At 37.2% G+C, this 16,981-nt stretch overlaps 1 protein-coding gene across 2 annotated transcripts in view; it reads left to right on the top strand.

The window, feature by feature from the left end:
* Positions 1-16,981, top strand: part of SLC16A7 (solute carrier family 16 member 7) — an 86,024-nt gene that overhangs the window by 62,552 nt on the left and 6,491 nt on the right. For both annotated transcript variants that reach the window (XM_075428743.1, XM_075428744.1), the window contains exons 3-4: positions 12,181-12,324; positions 13,913-14,725. In XM_075428743.1, the coding sequence (XP_075284858.1) occupies positions 12,181-12,324; positions 13,913-14,725 (957 nt within the window). The remainder of the gene's footprint in view (positions 1-12,180; positions 12,325-13,912; positions 14,726-16,981) is intronic.

The raw sequence follows: 16,981 nt of genomic DNA, 5'->3' as shown, positions 1-16,981 counted from the left end.
TTTCACGACAGATGAGGAACCATGCCTGCTTCAAAAGCCATAGAAATATTATCTTCAAGTGCAGTAAGACGGCACTAGGTCACCAAGCCACTTCATGTTGCTTTTTGCAGCAGGGTTCAAATATTCCCTATTCATGTAAGCAAACCTCATCTAGACTCCCGCCACCCATCCACCCCACATTTTCACAAGATGATTTCTATGGAGACATATCCTCGGTTGCTTCAAGGGAAGGCACTGTGTAGAGAATATTATACATGTTGTTTCCTCTCTAGACCAGGCGAAACACAAATGCCATAAAGACCTTTGCCCAGCTCCCTCATAATATATTCCTTTTCCATGGATTAAGTCTCAGGCTTTGTCTACTATTTTTTCATGATTCCTTCACTCCTTATTTGGTCATGTTTCATGAAGTATTGAAGTATTGTTTTCATAGCAGAAGGAATACTTTCCGCCTCATTAAAGTCATCATGTTTTGCTTGATCACAGTCCATGGAATGTGTATTTGTTGATCCAGTCCACAAAAGAAATGACATGTGACTATACATAGGAAATTTGTATATCTTTGAAACACAAATAAATTTCCTACCCCCTTCTCTTTATTTTCCTCTTTCCATTCCCCTCCCCTCCCTTTTCCTTCTTCCCTTCCTCTTCCTGTTCCCTCACTATGTATACATATATATATGTATATATACATATGGATTTATACTTCTCATTGCATATATTCTGAACATGTAGATGAGATTTAATGATCGACTCATGATCCATAATTCACAGTAAGTGGCCCATGAAAACATCATAAGGAGCAGATTCAATATTTTCAATTTGAAGTTTAATTCTAGAGTGAAAAGTTGAGACCAGAAAGGAATATGACAAAGAAATAACTAGGAAGAACCATGTATCTTGTGCTTTCTCTGAAATTATGTATTATTGCCTGTAACAACATATGAGGAATCCTTTCCAACTTGAGCTAGGTATAATATTGTTCTGGAAGAAACCAAATACACTGTAGGATGATGTGCAGGGTAAAAATGGGATACTGTATTAACATTAATATAATAGGCAATTTGTAGAAGACAGAGAAATCCAAAGGACAATGTTAATCTTAACTGAAGTTGGCTAAATTTTTCACAGTGAATGCATTATCTGAAAAATGTAATGGTTTGAGTTGCAGAGAATCATAGAATCATAGAATCATAGGTTGGAAAAGACCTCTAAGATCATCAAGTCCAACCATCCATCAAGTCCAACCATCCATACATATACTCTACATTCATAAGTACTACTATATAGGCTGTGCCAGGTCTTCTGAAAGTGTTTGCTGTGACTGTTTGCTCTCTGTGATGTCTGCTAGGCTTCCAAATGACGAAGTATTGTGCTGCTCCAGGAAGAGTAGCCAGAGATTTTTAAGAAAGTGTATAAAAGTCATGAATGATAATGGGGAATAATAACTAGGAAGTGATGAGTAATGAACATTTATGGATATTGTGTTCACAAGCATACACAGATTTGCAGAAAACATAGTCGTTGCTCAAAGAGCAAGAAATAAAAAATGGAAGTATTTGTAGCTAGTTAATAACATCATTTAGGAAAATGTCTATGAAGAATTAAAATAAATATTTACAAGCACTGTTTGTTATGATTTTGGGTTTTTTTTCTTTCCAACAATTAGCTCGGAGATTAACAACATATCTCTTATTTTCAAGTTGCTGTAGTTGTAGTTGTGAGAATGGTATATTGTAACCTCTGTCTTCCTTTTCAGTTTATGATCTGCAACAGTACAGACAGTCGTCTTCCTTTTGTAACAGCAGAATATACAGAACTTCTTTGGCAATCTGGTTTACCCAGTTAGCAATCTGTAAAAACAAGTTTTATACCTAAAAGTTGTAATCTTCTTTGTCAAGGCACAAAGTATTAAATACTAAGTGTTCTTTAGTCATAAATTTTCAAAAATTTCACTAGTGAGTTCAAAGGTTTCCAGGCAAAAAATATTTATAAGTGAGATGAGTACTTTCTGTTAACCCAGGAAAAAATCAACACATATATATCATTAGGAGTCCAACAACCAGATGAGGAAAAGCGGTTCATTTTTTTTTTTTTTACGTGTGTGTGTATCTGTGAATACACAGCCTTTATGTCTGGGCATAGCAGTTTTTTAGTAAGATTATTTTTGAGACGGAAGAACTAGTAGAAATACTGAATAGCTGTAAATGACCATTTTGTTTTTGGATTAGTATTAATTTTCCTTTGTTCCCTGAAAGTAGACATATTAGATAGGATTAACTTTATTTAATCTTTTCAGAAATGTGATGCTTCTTTCAGTACAAATGCTCAAACACAGATATTACCAAATTGCACGAAGTCTTTCACTTGCAACCATCCACAGACAAAGAAGGAGCAGCCACTGAGCTGAATGGATAATACTTCAAGGATGAGAACTCTGGAAGAAAACCACTAAATACTGTCATTGGAGCATTTCTATACTTACAGTTATGCCTCCTGAAATTCCTGGTGAAACCTTGGAAAGGATATAACTGTAGTGATGTTTATTGTATTAACTATTGCTGTAGAGAATTATATTTACTAATATTTATATATTAGTATTATTATAATTTTTACGGTATTTACAAGTCCTTGCCCTTATTTGGTTTTTCATTTAAAGGAGAAGCAACATTTAATGGCACAGGTTTGTGGTGCGTGTCAACAGTAATATTATTTGGGTGAAATCCACCACACATTTTTTGGGTCCGAAAAGCTGTTTTAAATTTAGATTCTTGCAAGCTTATGAAGTCTGGAGGAGTTAATTGTGGTTAAATACTAAGCTTTAAAAATTCATTGTCTTTTGTTCTACGGGAAACTTATATTCTTCCAAGTACCTCATATTTGCCACTGAATTTTTTAATGTTCATGTTGATGCACTACGTAACATTTACCACTTAAGTTACAAGCTGCTTGCATCGGTTTTCTGAGAAGAAAAGAACAGTTCTCCGAGAAGACCGTTTGCAATTCATTTATCATGGGCTGATACTATTTTCAGCTGTCCCCATTACAGAGGCATGCAGGCCACTGTAAAAAATATGTGCCTAGTGTTACAAGTCTCTATTTATAAGCATCTTTCTTACAGGTGTTTTGGTTCCATCTCGGCATTAGCTTGTTCCCTTCTTTCTTCTTTCTTGTTTCTTGCTGTTTTCCAAGTTGGAAGACTAGTTGTTACAAATATCTATGCATAGGCTTCACTGTACTCAGTGATGTTGAAGGTAAGGGGAATATAAATATAAGCAAGGTTTAGAAAAATACTGTAATATTTTTCTGCATCTGACTTCATTTCACAATAAATGTGTCAACACAAAATTTGGGCAATTAATTTTGGGACAGAACATTTTTTGTAGTCGATGACCATAAATGTTTCTGAAAACTGCAGTGTGTTCAGCAGCTCATAGATCACACTCACTTATTTCTCATGAAATATTATGAAGTTTCATATTACTAATCTCAAAAGAAATGTCATAGATCATCTTAACATCTTCTGCTTTGGGATCAAGTGTTTTAGCCTTTCATGAAAAAACTTCTGTAGCAGAGCATACACAAGATAATTAATATAAAACATCACTATGTATACATGTAAATAATAATCATCATGGCTACTCCTTGATTCAAATCTGGGCAATTATCCAACATCTTTAAATTCGTAGATATAGAGTAATTTGTTAACTTGAAGAGAAGTTTTCTAAATTACATGGTCTATAACTCCATACACATTTGCACCATAGCAAACAAGAAAAAAACCTGTAAGCCAATCAACAGCTTTAATCGAAGTATGTAGTGCCCTTGGTTCATGTCTCTGATGTATCACCGAAAAAAAAAGAAACAAACCAAAACCCAAAAAAACCCCCAAATTGATCAAGGATCTATTACTTCTACCTAAACCAAATAAATTCAGAGCAAGCACCAGCACCACTGATAGCTATTTTATGTTTCTTCTGAACATTTAAGGAAAATGATAACTTATATTTGCAGCTTGACATAGGTGCACTGAACTGAGCACATCGCTTCAAAATTATCAGCTGTAACCTCTTGTGGGGAGGAACCATGGAGAAGCAGCCAGTGTGTTGCGGCACTCTGCCATCACTCATGCTCCTACAGGTTACCACACATGATCGTTGTATTTGTTATAAAGGTTCTGAGGAATATCTGAAGGTCAAATTAATCCTCAAGTAATCAAAAGATAGAAACTTAAGAGAATTCAAGGATCCTTCAGGACACAAGTGACAATGTGTGCATTCAGGGTAATGACACTGAGAAAACGTAGTTTGAGGAGGGGAAGTGATGAGCAAAGAGTGATGGATGGTTGAACGACTGACTGCTTACTCCCTGGCATGCTGTGCTTTTGGCTGCTGAGCTATTTTAACTCATAGTTGAGCAACCTTAACTGAATATTAACCATTTCTTTTTAGTAATATTTATTACAAAACCATGTTTTTTTCTCTTTGCTTTCTGCCACGGTTACTATGTTGTCTAGGTTTATGGAATCAGTGCAGCCAGTTGTAGATGTTATATGAAATGGGAAAAAAGTACTGCTAAATGCACAGAGGAACTACAGAGAAAGCTTTACAAGAATTATTCAACTATGTTACCTTTGTTGCTGTTACACAAACATATAGAATGTGTCAGAAGCACAGGTTACCATTCCCAGAAATGTGATAAAGAATCTAGGACGAAAATAGTTGCGTGATATTTTAATATTATCAAATTCATCAATACTTTTTTGATTTTTTTTTCTGCATTCTGTAAACGCCTACCCAAGAGTACTGAAAGTATTTGGCCAAAGGTTTCTGAACTGGAGATGAGACTGTAACAGAATGCTCCATATTTTGACTTAAACCTGCTTGAGAAAAGCAGCATATTTTTAAAGCATTTTCCAATGTCATGAACAGGCTGTAAACATAATCAGAATCAATTTTGAAAAAAAAAACAACCACAAAAAAACAAAAAGGAGGAAAAAAGAAAAGAAAAAAAAGAAAAAGAAAAAAAAGAGAAAGAAAAAGACTGAGTCTGACTGATGCAAGTAGTAATAAGCAAGTAGCTTATCCTGATGTTAACTGATGCAAGTAGTAATAAGCAAGTAGCTTATCCTGATGTTAATTCTTGGAACTCCTTGGGCTTTTCCAACCTTGTAGGAAACAGAAAGAAAAAATAAAGCTGTACCGGAAGGATAGCTGACTCCACAGAGCAGAAGGCTGAAAATGTGTTTGTGTTTAGATCACTTGACAGAATGCAATCTACAATATTGCATTAGTGCAACTTGAAATATTATTGCATTTATTTTCAACTTCTTTCAGCAATCCACTTTATTTAAATAAATGTCGTATTGTTCAGACTGAGTCATTTTAGGTTGCTTGGATGATTTACACTATGAAGACTGTATGACATTGTCAATATATGTTTAAAAAATTACCTTTATATCAAGAAGTTTCATCTCTAGTTCCATATTAAGAATAATGCAGGTGACAAAATAAAAAGTGTAAGTGCACTTGCTGTATGTGAAACAAACTGCAGATGTGAGTGATCTTTAACTGTATCACTGTATTATAGCAGTGAGAAATCAAACCAGGACAAATAAATTAAATACTAAAACCTAGATTAGATACTTTCAAAATAAATTTTCATTCCTACAGTGAATATAAATATTGAATAGACCCAAAGATGACCTCATTATTGACATAAAAGACAATTATGGCAGATGATACTGCTACAAACCAATCCCTACTACTGTAACCATTCTGACCAGTTACTATACCTTTAAGTCGCAGAAGATTTTTTCATCTCTCACAGAAAGTGATGTCTATTTACAGGTGAACTGTCTAAAGTAAATACACTTTTTTCATTTTGGTAAGAAAAAAATTGATGGAAAAGAGAAAAGGCAGCAAGAATTTTAGTGTCCTAGATTCTCTTCCTGTTATAAGTTAATGGAGTGTACCTAATACATTTGGGCTTATAAATGTTATTCTGCCTGAGAGCTGAGCAAGATATAGATTTAATGCCAAATAAATCTTCCTTTATTCTATTTTATGGCCTTAAAATTGATCTGCCTGTACTGTTAGTTCACGGTATTATGAAATGAAAATATGGTTATCTGGTTTGCATCCTTTAAGATTTTAGAAATACTAGATATAAAGTTGTTGCGTCGTCTCCAGAGTCAGATCAATTTTTGAAGTGTATATTTTCTTAGGGCTGAAAAAAGCCAAAAAAAAATTTATAGATGTGTGTATATGAGTGTATGTGTATCTCTGAGAATGTAACTATATGAGAAACAATATTAAATTTATAGTGCATAGTTTGAGCCCTCTACTCATTTCCACAAAAATAGCAAGCAGTATATTTCTTTAAGAAGAAACTTTAATGTTCGAGTTATGTTTGAGCCATATTAGCACAATAAGCATCTTTTAAGGGGAAAAAAGTGATTATTTCTTCAAACATCTGCTTTTTGAATCTACTTATTATTCAGTTATGTAGTCTTTTTTATTGCTTTTCATTTACAACAGTATGGCTTAGCAGAAGAAGGAAGATTTAAATGGTGATTGAAAATTTAAACTTGGAAGTGAGAGGAAAATATGGGTTATTGCTACCTTTGTTATTGTAAGAAATAAATCTCATCTGTGAAGATATATATTTCTTCTGAGAGGTGTTGATATTCATTGCAGAACAACGAAAGCAGCTTCATCCTCACGTTTTGCACAATACAGATGTGCAAGTGAGTGTTCTGCTGAGCCATCAGAACAGAACGTAGGTGTCACATTATTATAAACTTTGTCTAAAGCATCATAAACAGCTCCCAAATGCATAAGCCAGTCTCTGCTCACATAGATGAAGTGACTTTTGCCATCTTTCCCTTGACATACAATGAAGAATGTGAAGAGCTGCTATTTTTTCTTGTCTTCTTCTAAACCATTTGTTTCCTGCTGCACAGCCCTTCCTGGCACTGTTCTTCAGTGGCACTACTTACAGTTGCTGCCTTATTCCTTCTCACAGTCTGGTCATTTGCCTCAAACAGAAAGATATAAAACAAAAATACAGCTAGGAGACTGTTAGCGTATTATGATAATGGCCTTAAATTTGGTTTAGGGAGCATATAGTCTTTTGTGGTTGATGGTTTGTAGGTGCTGAGGGAGAGATCAGAGTAAATATTCTTGTGGGCTTCCTGACTTAACATCTGTTATGTAGTTACTTCAGGCCTCGGGAAAGTAGACTCGCAGATCCAGCAGCCCTTTAGTGCATTAATGTGCATTAATTGTATAGCAAGATTTTGGCAGTGTTATGGAACTTAAACAGCTTAATCTTGCTTCCGATAAAAATAAAAAATATGCAAGGAACACACATACGTGCTGGCATGTGAGCATTGCTTAAATAATTGCAGATGCTGTTAGATGTGAAACGAAATTTGTGCGTGGCTATAAAATGTGTGATGACAGGTAAACAGCTGGAATTTATGTAGATTCATATACATTAAGATATGAATATGCATAATTTTGTGAGTCTCCAAAACCAAGTATATACACAGATGTCACAAGAAAATATTTAACCTACTCATTAGACTGGAAAGGTTCCTACATAACTTAGGGAGTTGGCTTAAACTAACTTTATGGCTTATCAATTAATGTTTCCCACACGAACAAATTTTAAATCAAAATACTGGAATATACTAAAAGAAAATACAGAATTAAATGGAGCTGTGGTGGTAAATACACATCATTAATATAAGGAAAACATTTCAAAGCGAATATTACGTTTAAAGTAATTTTAAATTCATAATACATTCCAGAGTTAGGTCATTTGAAAGTACAGAGCTTAGACCCATCAGACAGCTTTATCTGTCCTCTGGTGTCTTCATCCGCTACCTACCTAAATTAATACATCCCTATTTGACCTCTACCTAACAGGTCTTGTAGGTGAGGCTAACATTGCGTGCTTTGATCCAAAAAGCTGTAGCTTACAGTCCGGCCTAACTGCCACAGTTAAGGTCTACAGAGATGCAGTTTTCTTGTTCCTGTTAAGGAACTGGTTGCAAAATGATCAACCTCAAAGAACTGTATTATGAAACTTGCCATTTCTGGACACTCCCCAAAAAATCAACCAAACAAACACTAAAAACAGTCCTCTTCACTAAACCCCTAAAAAAGCAAGAATCTGTCTCATTTTCCTGTCTTAGAGGAGAAGGAAGGAAGGAAGGATTAATGGAACAATATTAAAGAATATAAATATCATAGTCAGTACTGTTTTGGGGTGAATATTACAGCAGAGCTCATCTTTGTCCTTGATTATTGTTGGAAAATTTTGTCAGTGTTGTGCAATGCTGTCTTTTTAATCCATAATTTTATTTAAGATGCTAACAATATATCAGTATTGCACAGTGCTCTTTTTAATGCCATTCCTCTCTTTCCAACACTTGATAGTCTGCTATGTGTGAGTTTACCTCATCTTTTTCATTTGATCTCACATCTGTCCTTCTGGCTTTTCACACTGTCTTTAGTGAGAAGAAACAGATTGCGAACAGGTCTTATCTAGATCATTACTGAAGTATTTATATAAGGGTACAATTCAAGGTGCTGCCTGTAGTGAATAAATGTGTAAATAGTATCGTCAAATATTCCCCTATGCCTCTTTCTTAGATTTTTTCCTAAGTGTTTTCGTTTGGCCTGCATAAATGCCAGGTGCCCCCCAGAACCACTCTATCACCCCCGCCTCCTCAGCTGGACAGGGGACAGAAAATATGATGAAAGGCTCGAGGCTCGACATAAGGACAGGGAGAGATCACTCACCAGTTACCATTGTGGACAAACCAGATTGAACTTGGGGAGAAAAGGAAATTTATCACCAATCAAATCAGAGAAGGATAATGAGAAATAAAACCAGATCTTCAAACACATTCCCCCCACCACTCCCTTCTTCCTGGGCTCAACTTCACTCCCGTTTCTCTATCTCCTCCCCCCGAGCGGCACAGGGGGACAGGGAATGGGGGCTACGGTCAGTTCATCACACATTTTCTCTGCCACTCCTTCGTCCTCAGGGGGAGGACTCCTCACACTGTCCCTGCTCCAGCGTGAGGTCCCTCTCACAGGAGACAGTTCTCCACAAACTTCTCCAACATGAGTCCTTCCCATGGGCTGCAGCTCTTCATGAACTGCCCCAGCGTGGGTCCCTTCCACAGGGTGCAATCCTTTAGGAACAGGCTGCTCCAGCGTGGGTCCACCACAGGGTCACAAGCCCTGCCAGCAAACCTGCTCTGATGTGGGCTCCTCTCTCGACGGGGCCACAGGTCCTGGCAGGAGCCTGCTCCAGCATGGGGTCCCCACAGGGTCACAGCTTCCTTCAGGCATCCACCTGCTCCGGCATGGGGTCCCTTCCATGGGCTACAGGTGGATATCTGCTCCACCGTGGACCTCCATGGACTGCAGGGGGACAGCCTGCCTCACCGTGGTCTTCAGCGCGAGCTGCAAGGGAAAACTCTCTTGGTCCAGCGTCTCAAGCACCTCCTCCCCCCTCCTTCTTCACTGACCTTGGTGTCTGCAGAGTTGTTTCTTTCACATCATCTCACTCCTCTCTCCTCACTGCCATTTCACCGCAGGTTTTTTTTCCCCCTTCTTAACTATGTTATCACAGAGGTGCTACCACCGTTGCTGATTGGCTTGGCCTTGGCCAGCAGTGGATCCATCTTGGAGCCGGCTGGCATTGGCTCTATCAGACATAGGGGAAGCTTCTCACAGCTTCTCACAGAAGCCACCCCAATAGCCCCCCGCTACCGAACCCTTGCCACGCAATCCCATAACACTAAGGATCAACAAAGGAACATCTTAAGCAAGACTACAGCAAGGCAATATTTATTACAGCAGTAATTTTTGGGGAACTCACAATGCTAACAAATACTAAACAAGTTTTGATGTGCTCAGATCAATTTTGTAAATACTTCTATCTCATTGCAGGAAAAAACATGAAATTAATTTTGAAAATCCTTATTTCGGTATCTTTGAATTGAAATATTGTTGAATATTTTGAGTTTAGCAATGATAGCAGTTATAATTTGATTTTTCCCATAAAATTGCCTTAAATTTAATGTTTTTTCAAATGTACTAGTATTACTTAATATTGAGATGAAACTTTTTTGAGTTAAACAAAGAGTTCAAGTTAAAAGGGTTTTTTTTTGACCCAGAGGAAATATTTGTATTGTTCACATATTTCAAAAGGACTTTCTTTCTAATTCAAACATGAGCCAAACTACTGATTGTCCAAATATAGCTCTATAAATAAAAAAAAAAAAGTGATTGAAGTTATGCTTCAGCATAGTTATGAGAGCACAAGTTTATTAAGACAGGGGAAGTAAGCATGATATATTTGGGAGGTGTTTGGGGCATAATTTGTCCGTCCTTCATGTTTCACTGCTTTCTTCACATGGCCTCAAAGGAGAAAGCCCACCTCGTCACTGTTCTGTTCAGTGGTTCCCCCAAATGGAAATAAAGGAAGTGTTAAGTATCTCGTAATATAAGCTGTCAGCGAAATATTTTAGTGCTTCATATGTGATTTAAAGTGTTTTAATAAATCTCTGGCTATTGTATATTTGGTGGACCATTCCACGCTGTGCATTTTCTACTCTGGTGGTTTCAATATACGATTATGCTTAAACTGCAGTTCAAGAAGCAGCAGAGCCTGGTCTTCTATGTTTATGTGTCTGTAGGATGAGCCCTAATGACTGCAGTCTGAGCATCTTTTACCTTCCCAGTAAAATAGTCACCCTGTTTATCTTCTATGCCCCTACCTTGATCAGCTACCTGGTCAAGAAGATAGATTGCTTTTACTGACGGAAAACAGAGTATATTATCCAGTGTCCGTGTTGCCTGGACAGGGATCCCCTTTTCTAAACAGGTGCTGCACTAGAGTCCTCATGACCCAAGCCATTTAATGAATGCACAAACGATAAGACCATAAAACCACAGAATCATTTAGGTTGAAAAAGACCTTTCAAGATCATGGAGTCCAAGTATCACTGAAATCTGTAATTCAAACAGTGGAGTCTAAAGTAACACTGTACTTATGAAAATACACTTTTAAATTTGGTTGGAGTTTCTGGCATCTATTCCTTCAGCTGTTTAAAGAGAGAGAGATTTAGAACTGTTGCCAGTACAGTGAATGATTTTCAGTGGAATCAGATGCAGAGCTTGGCATTCCACTTTATGCCAGGTGCCTGTTTATCTTTAGTGTGAAATGTATTACTTTTTATTATGTTTGTTTTTATTTATTTATTTTTGAATTGGATAAGTGTAGTTATTGCAAAAGCAAGACTACTTGTAAAGGTTTGGACCAAATATAGTGCAGTCAGATGGTATGCAGGTTTACCTAAAGAGCTTTGACAACCTCTTAATCTTGATATGTAGTACACCATCTATTCTAGTCACGGTCGTTTAAAAAAACATGTAATGCATGTCATGGTAAATTGCACACTAGCAGTTTGTTTAGTATGGACATAATTACACCATAAACTGAATTGCAGTTGAAACTGAAAAGCAGACCTGTAGTGATATTTTCAAAGTTTATAGGTCTTTATGTTAACCACATCTTAGATTTTCCCAGACAATCTATAGTTGTCTTACTGCCCATTAACACTCCTTTCTGGATGAGGTAAGGGAAAATGAGCCTCAGGGGCCAGAGATTTACATTCTGATTTGACAATATTTTTAAGTTTATGTGTAATTTTAAGTAGGAGTCCAGGACATGCTACGGTATTAAGGTCAGTTATTAGTCTGCTTGCCTGGAGATTCCTCCTGCTCTGTGGAGTTTTGATATCTGTCTCATACTTGAAATTCTTCAGAACTTGCACTTTCAAAACTTCCATTGACCGATCTCAGTATTGATTGCCTGTGAACTGTAACAATCCCTCTTGCTTGTCTGATGTCTTTAATCTTTTGATCCATCTCCATGACTAATCAATATTTATTTTGTCATGGAGGCAATATATCCACATCCAGGCTCATGCCTCTGCAAACTTATAGAGTGTGTTTGTAAGACAAATTGGTATAGAAACAGCTAAACATTTTCCAGGATGGAAGAGTAAAGCATTCCAACATGTCCTAAATACAAAACCATGTATGATGGAGTTATCTGTTACCTGTTAATGTATTTTCTTTCTACCAACAGGTCCCATAAGCAGCATTTTGGTGAATAAGTATGGTAGCCGGCCTGTGATGATAGCAGGAGGTATCTTGTGTTCATTTGGAATGATTGCCTCCTCTTTCTGCAATAGTGTTCTGGAACTTTATCTATGTATTGGTGTCGTTGGAGGTAAGAGTCCTGTTTAAAAAGGATTATTTTATTATATTATATTATTTTATTTCTAATACTGTTCTACCAATGAGTCTTACTGATCAAGAACCCACTGTGCAAGGCATTGTACAAATGTAAACCAAAAAGGTAGCAAGATCAGTTCATTTAAGCTACCTTAACAATCTAATCCTTTAAATTAACTGGTATTATGTTAAATTATTTCTTGGGATATTTCAGGAACAACTGATGATTTTATTCAGTAAACGCTGTTTGTATGTACTGTTCCACACTGCACTGTAATTATGTTGTAAAAATTGACTGGCTCGTGGCAGCACTTATTACAGTTATTTGTGTAGAATTTCACATTCATTCTTTTAGCTTTCAATCATGTTGCACTTCAAACAGGGTGGCAGAGGCTAGCAGAATTCTAGTGAAAATGCAAAAGCCAGTACCAGCTTTCTGTAGATTTGTACATACATGTACTCTCACAGAGAAGTGTAACAACTTTCAGTTCAATAGCTTTCTGTTTAAAATCCCCCAGGGTCAATCCCCAAATGAAATTATTCGTATATAATCAAAGGCCTGAATGTTGCCTAAGGCAATGAACTAAAGTGATCATAAAGCCAGTAAATTAAATAACCTTCTTATCAAAAGTTGTGGAGTTTTTTTGAAACTACCTCCTCAGAATAAGGAAGGCAAGGGAGGTGAAATATTGGCAAATAATAAATGAATCAAATAATACTTGTTCCTATATTCAAGCTCATCTTTCTTTATGCTGGGACTAAAGGAGTCCTCCTTTGTTCAGTGATTATTTCTTAATGCTCTTATTTTTCACATCCTGAACTTGAGGCTCACTGAAAGAATAGAGCCAGGGTCCAGAAATGGGCCTATCAGAGAAGAAAACTTCTCTCCTGTGCCATCCATCAGATGCATAGCTACTGAGATCTTATTGCCTAGATGTCTTAGTACAGAGAGAAGGTCTAGAGGTTCATCTTACACACTCAGCTGATGTGGGTGGGTGATCTGCTCCCATGCGTGTCCTCTACAACTCTTCCACATTTAGTAGTGACTTCCAAACCTGGGGAAGTGGAGCTAAATGTGTTCCAAAATAATTAGCCATTTTAAGCTCCACTTTTGTACACAAGTTTGATCTTAAATAGGGCTGGAAATAAGAAATGAGGAGATTTATGCATTTAAATACACCCTGCATTCATTGTAGCTGAGGTGACATTTAATAACTTTTGTGAAATGAGCCAAGAGACATTTGCGTTATAGCTTAGTAAATACAATAATGATGAGTCAAGGCACTGATACCACCATTCCTCTGTGATTCTCCTGTCTCTATCATTGCTGAAACACAGCAATGTTTTGGCTTTTATTACAGTGCTACAGGGGGAAATGGCAGCATGCCATCATGACATAGTCTTTGCAGTAACACACATGGACAGCAGTGAAGCTGTATTGCGTTCTCTGATGCTAGCTGATTTCTGTCTTCATTGAGAATCACTGGATTAGATACTGGCCATTTTAAAAATAGCTTGAAAGAGGTGTGATATGCTTTGTAGTGCATGACCTTCAATGATACTGTCTTTTATGTGTTGTTTAGGTCTGGGTTTAGCATTCAACTTACAGCCTGCCTTGACCATGATTGGCAAGTATTTCTATAAGAAGCGTCCCATTGCTAATGGATTGGCTATGGCTGGAAGTCCAGTGTTTCTGAGCACATTGGCACCTCTCAATCAATTCCTCTTTAATGCGTTTGGCTGGAAAGGAAGCTTTCTCATTCTGGGAGGACTTCTTTTGAACTGCTGTGTGGCTGGGTCACTTATGAGACCTGTTGGACCGAAAACAGTTCCTCCTGTGAAAAAAGATGTTGAAAAAGGCACAGGAGATTCTGCCTTGCACAAAAACAACAAGAAGTCTTTTTGGCAAACTATGAATAAGTATCTAGATCTGTCCCTCTTCAAACATAGAGGGTTTCTGATCTATTTGTCAGGAAATGTCATTATGTTTATAGGTTTCTTCGCTCCAATAGTATTCTTGGCTCCTTATGCCAAGCACAAGGGAATTGATGAATATTCTGCTGCTTTTTTGCTATCTATCTTAGCCTTTGTAGACATGTTTGCTAGGCCTTCAATGGGACTCGTAGCAAACTCCAAGTTTATCCGGCCAAAGATTCAGTACTTTTTTAGTTTTGCTGTCTTCTACAATGGTGTCTGTCATGTCATGTGCCCTCTGGCAACAAATTACACTGGCTTGGTGATATATGCTGTGTTTTTTGGGTTTGCGTTTGGAATGGTTAGCAGTGTTCTTTTTGAGACATTGATGGACCTCGTTGGGGCTGCCAGATTTTCCAGTGCGGTTGGACTTGTCACCATCGTGGAATGTTGCCCAGTGCTCATAGGCCCTCCTCTAGGAGGTAAGAATCTCCTTTATTCCATTTTTTAAGACGTTGCAGCATAATCTTGCAATTTAGCATTGAATTAATATAAACATTGTTCTTAATGTTATTTAATGTTTTCGCTGTGACTAGGAATGCACTGTAGCAGCCATGCACTGCATCAGTTACCTTTGGGCTTTACAGCTGCAGATCCACATGATAATCTAAAGACATACATTGCATGTATGTGCAATAGCTAGATTAAGAGCATGTCTGTACTGGCCCATAAGTCCATGTGATAAATGTATGTTTTCCTGATAGCACATAGTGCTAACTTTGCAGCCTTGTTTTATGTGTGTTCAGCTGCAATTTGCATTTTGCCAAGACAGTTCTTACTCTCTTGATTTGGTTGAATGCAGTGGTCAGTTTTTGTGAAGATCTCACAGTGACTTATAGTTTCTGTAAGCGAAAGTTTCTGGCAGCTAGAGGAGTACCCACGTAAATTTAGAATTACAGCTTTAGTTTGCCTAGACAGAGAGGACTGGCATTTCTAGAGAGAGCAAACCAGTAGGGAGGTGCCAGAAAGGACAGGGGCATGCTCAGCAGCCTAGGCAGGGTGCGTGCCTGGTGGCATTCCAGCGCAGTGCTGTGGAGCCTTGTGCCCTGGCATGGTTTCACACCACAGCCTCGCTCTCAGCCAGTCCTTTAACCTGTTTCTGTAGCCAACAGATACGTGTAAGGCAATTCAGAGTGTGAACCATCCTACATTGACTAAAGGATGGCGGTGTTTCCAACTTCTCTCTTTTGATTGTAAAGGGAGCTTAAAGGGAGCCTAGGCATGTAGCTTGGACTACATTCCTTAACTTTTTTGGCGTCTAGCACAAAAAATGTTGAAGAGTCTTATCTAAAGTATTTTCTGTTTGGTAGATTTTTAGTCAGTATTTAGTAATGCTGTAAGTTTTATAATCTTAAGGTTTCTGATGATATAAGAGACTGAAGAAATAGATGCTCAAATCTTATTGAAAAATATCAGTTAAATGTGTGTGTTGCCGTGTAAGCCCAACAATATGAAAATATAAAGATACTGCAATTACCAGCTTTGTGAAAATACACTATACCCACGTAAGCAAAACCACAAAAGTCAGCAAGATTATATGTGCCTAAAACCATTTATAATTATTAAAGTATTGTATGAATATGTATGAAAAGAGCATTGCTGAGTGAAATTTTGAGTATGCCAAATCAATTCCACTCACTTCAGTGAAATAATGTTTATACAAGTAAAAGTTTAATAGTCCTCAAGATTTCCCTCATCTCTGAGTGTACAAATTCATTTTGGTGATGGCAGAACAAAAGGTGATCTTCTCACTCAGACTCTTCCTGTGCCACCTAGTGGGGGGACTGAGCCTGTGACCGCTGGAGTCCAGCCTTTTCAGTCAAGTTCTGAAATCAATATTAATATTAACTTTAAAGATGTGAAATCTAATATTTATGGAGCAATAGCATATGCAACCATTTATTTTTCAGTATATTGGCTTTGCAGAAATTTTGAAAAGCATATTTTTGTACTAGAACTATATGAATAATGGATTTATTTTGTTAAATAGAGACATCAAAGGGGATGAGCACGTAGAGAAGCTAAATTCCAGTTTTGACTGGCTCATATCCTTTGAAATATTATGACGAAGTAATGCTAATACAGAATTTCATTTTTAATCATTAGCTTTATGAGACTGCTCATCGAGAAAAAACAGTAAATTGTACTATTTACACTAATAGTTGAATTATACAGTTGCAGTGCTATTTGAGTTTTTCCTAAGACTAGGCTTGTGAAATAAAGAAAAGACTAAAATAATTCAATGGCTTGTAAATTTGTTTCAGGTGACTAGGCTGGCATTATGATTTCAAACCAGTAAAAGCATCTAAATACATGCTAAATCGAAGTGTGCAGGTTATCCTGTTTCAATGATAGTGTAGCAGAGTTCAGAGCTAAATAGTTGATTACGTACAAATGTTGCTTTGGCAGTTGGGAAAATTTAGAAAGAAAGGCTCATAAAGTGGATGAACAGTTATATTTTATTTTCCTTGTCATGACCAAAATATTCTCAGAGGTGTGGAAATAGTTTTTAGGTACAGGCTTCAGAGTCCAAAACTCAGCACTCGAGCATGATAGCTGAAGGGACAAGCTTTACTATCTCTTTCACCAGTCACAGGAAAGTAAAAATGAAAAGCAAGCAGTTGATGCACAGTGACAGCAGCCTAAAAAGGCACCCACCTCATCATCCTATTGTCTGT

This window comes from Opisthocomus hoazin, chromosome 8 (assembly GCF_030867145.1).
Source record: "Opisthocomus hoazin isolate bOpiHoa1 chromosome 8, bOpiHoa1.hap1, whole genome shotgun sequence".
Taxonomy (NCBI): Eukaryota; Metazoa; Chordata; class Aves; order Opisthocomiformes; family Opisthocomidae; genus Opisthocomus; species Opisthocomus hoazin.
This window is presented reverse-complemented; position numbering and strand designations above follow the sequence as displayed.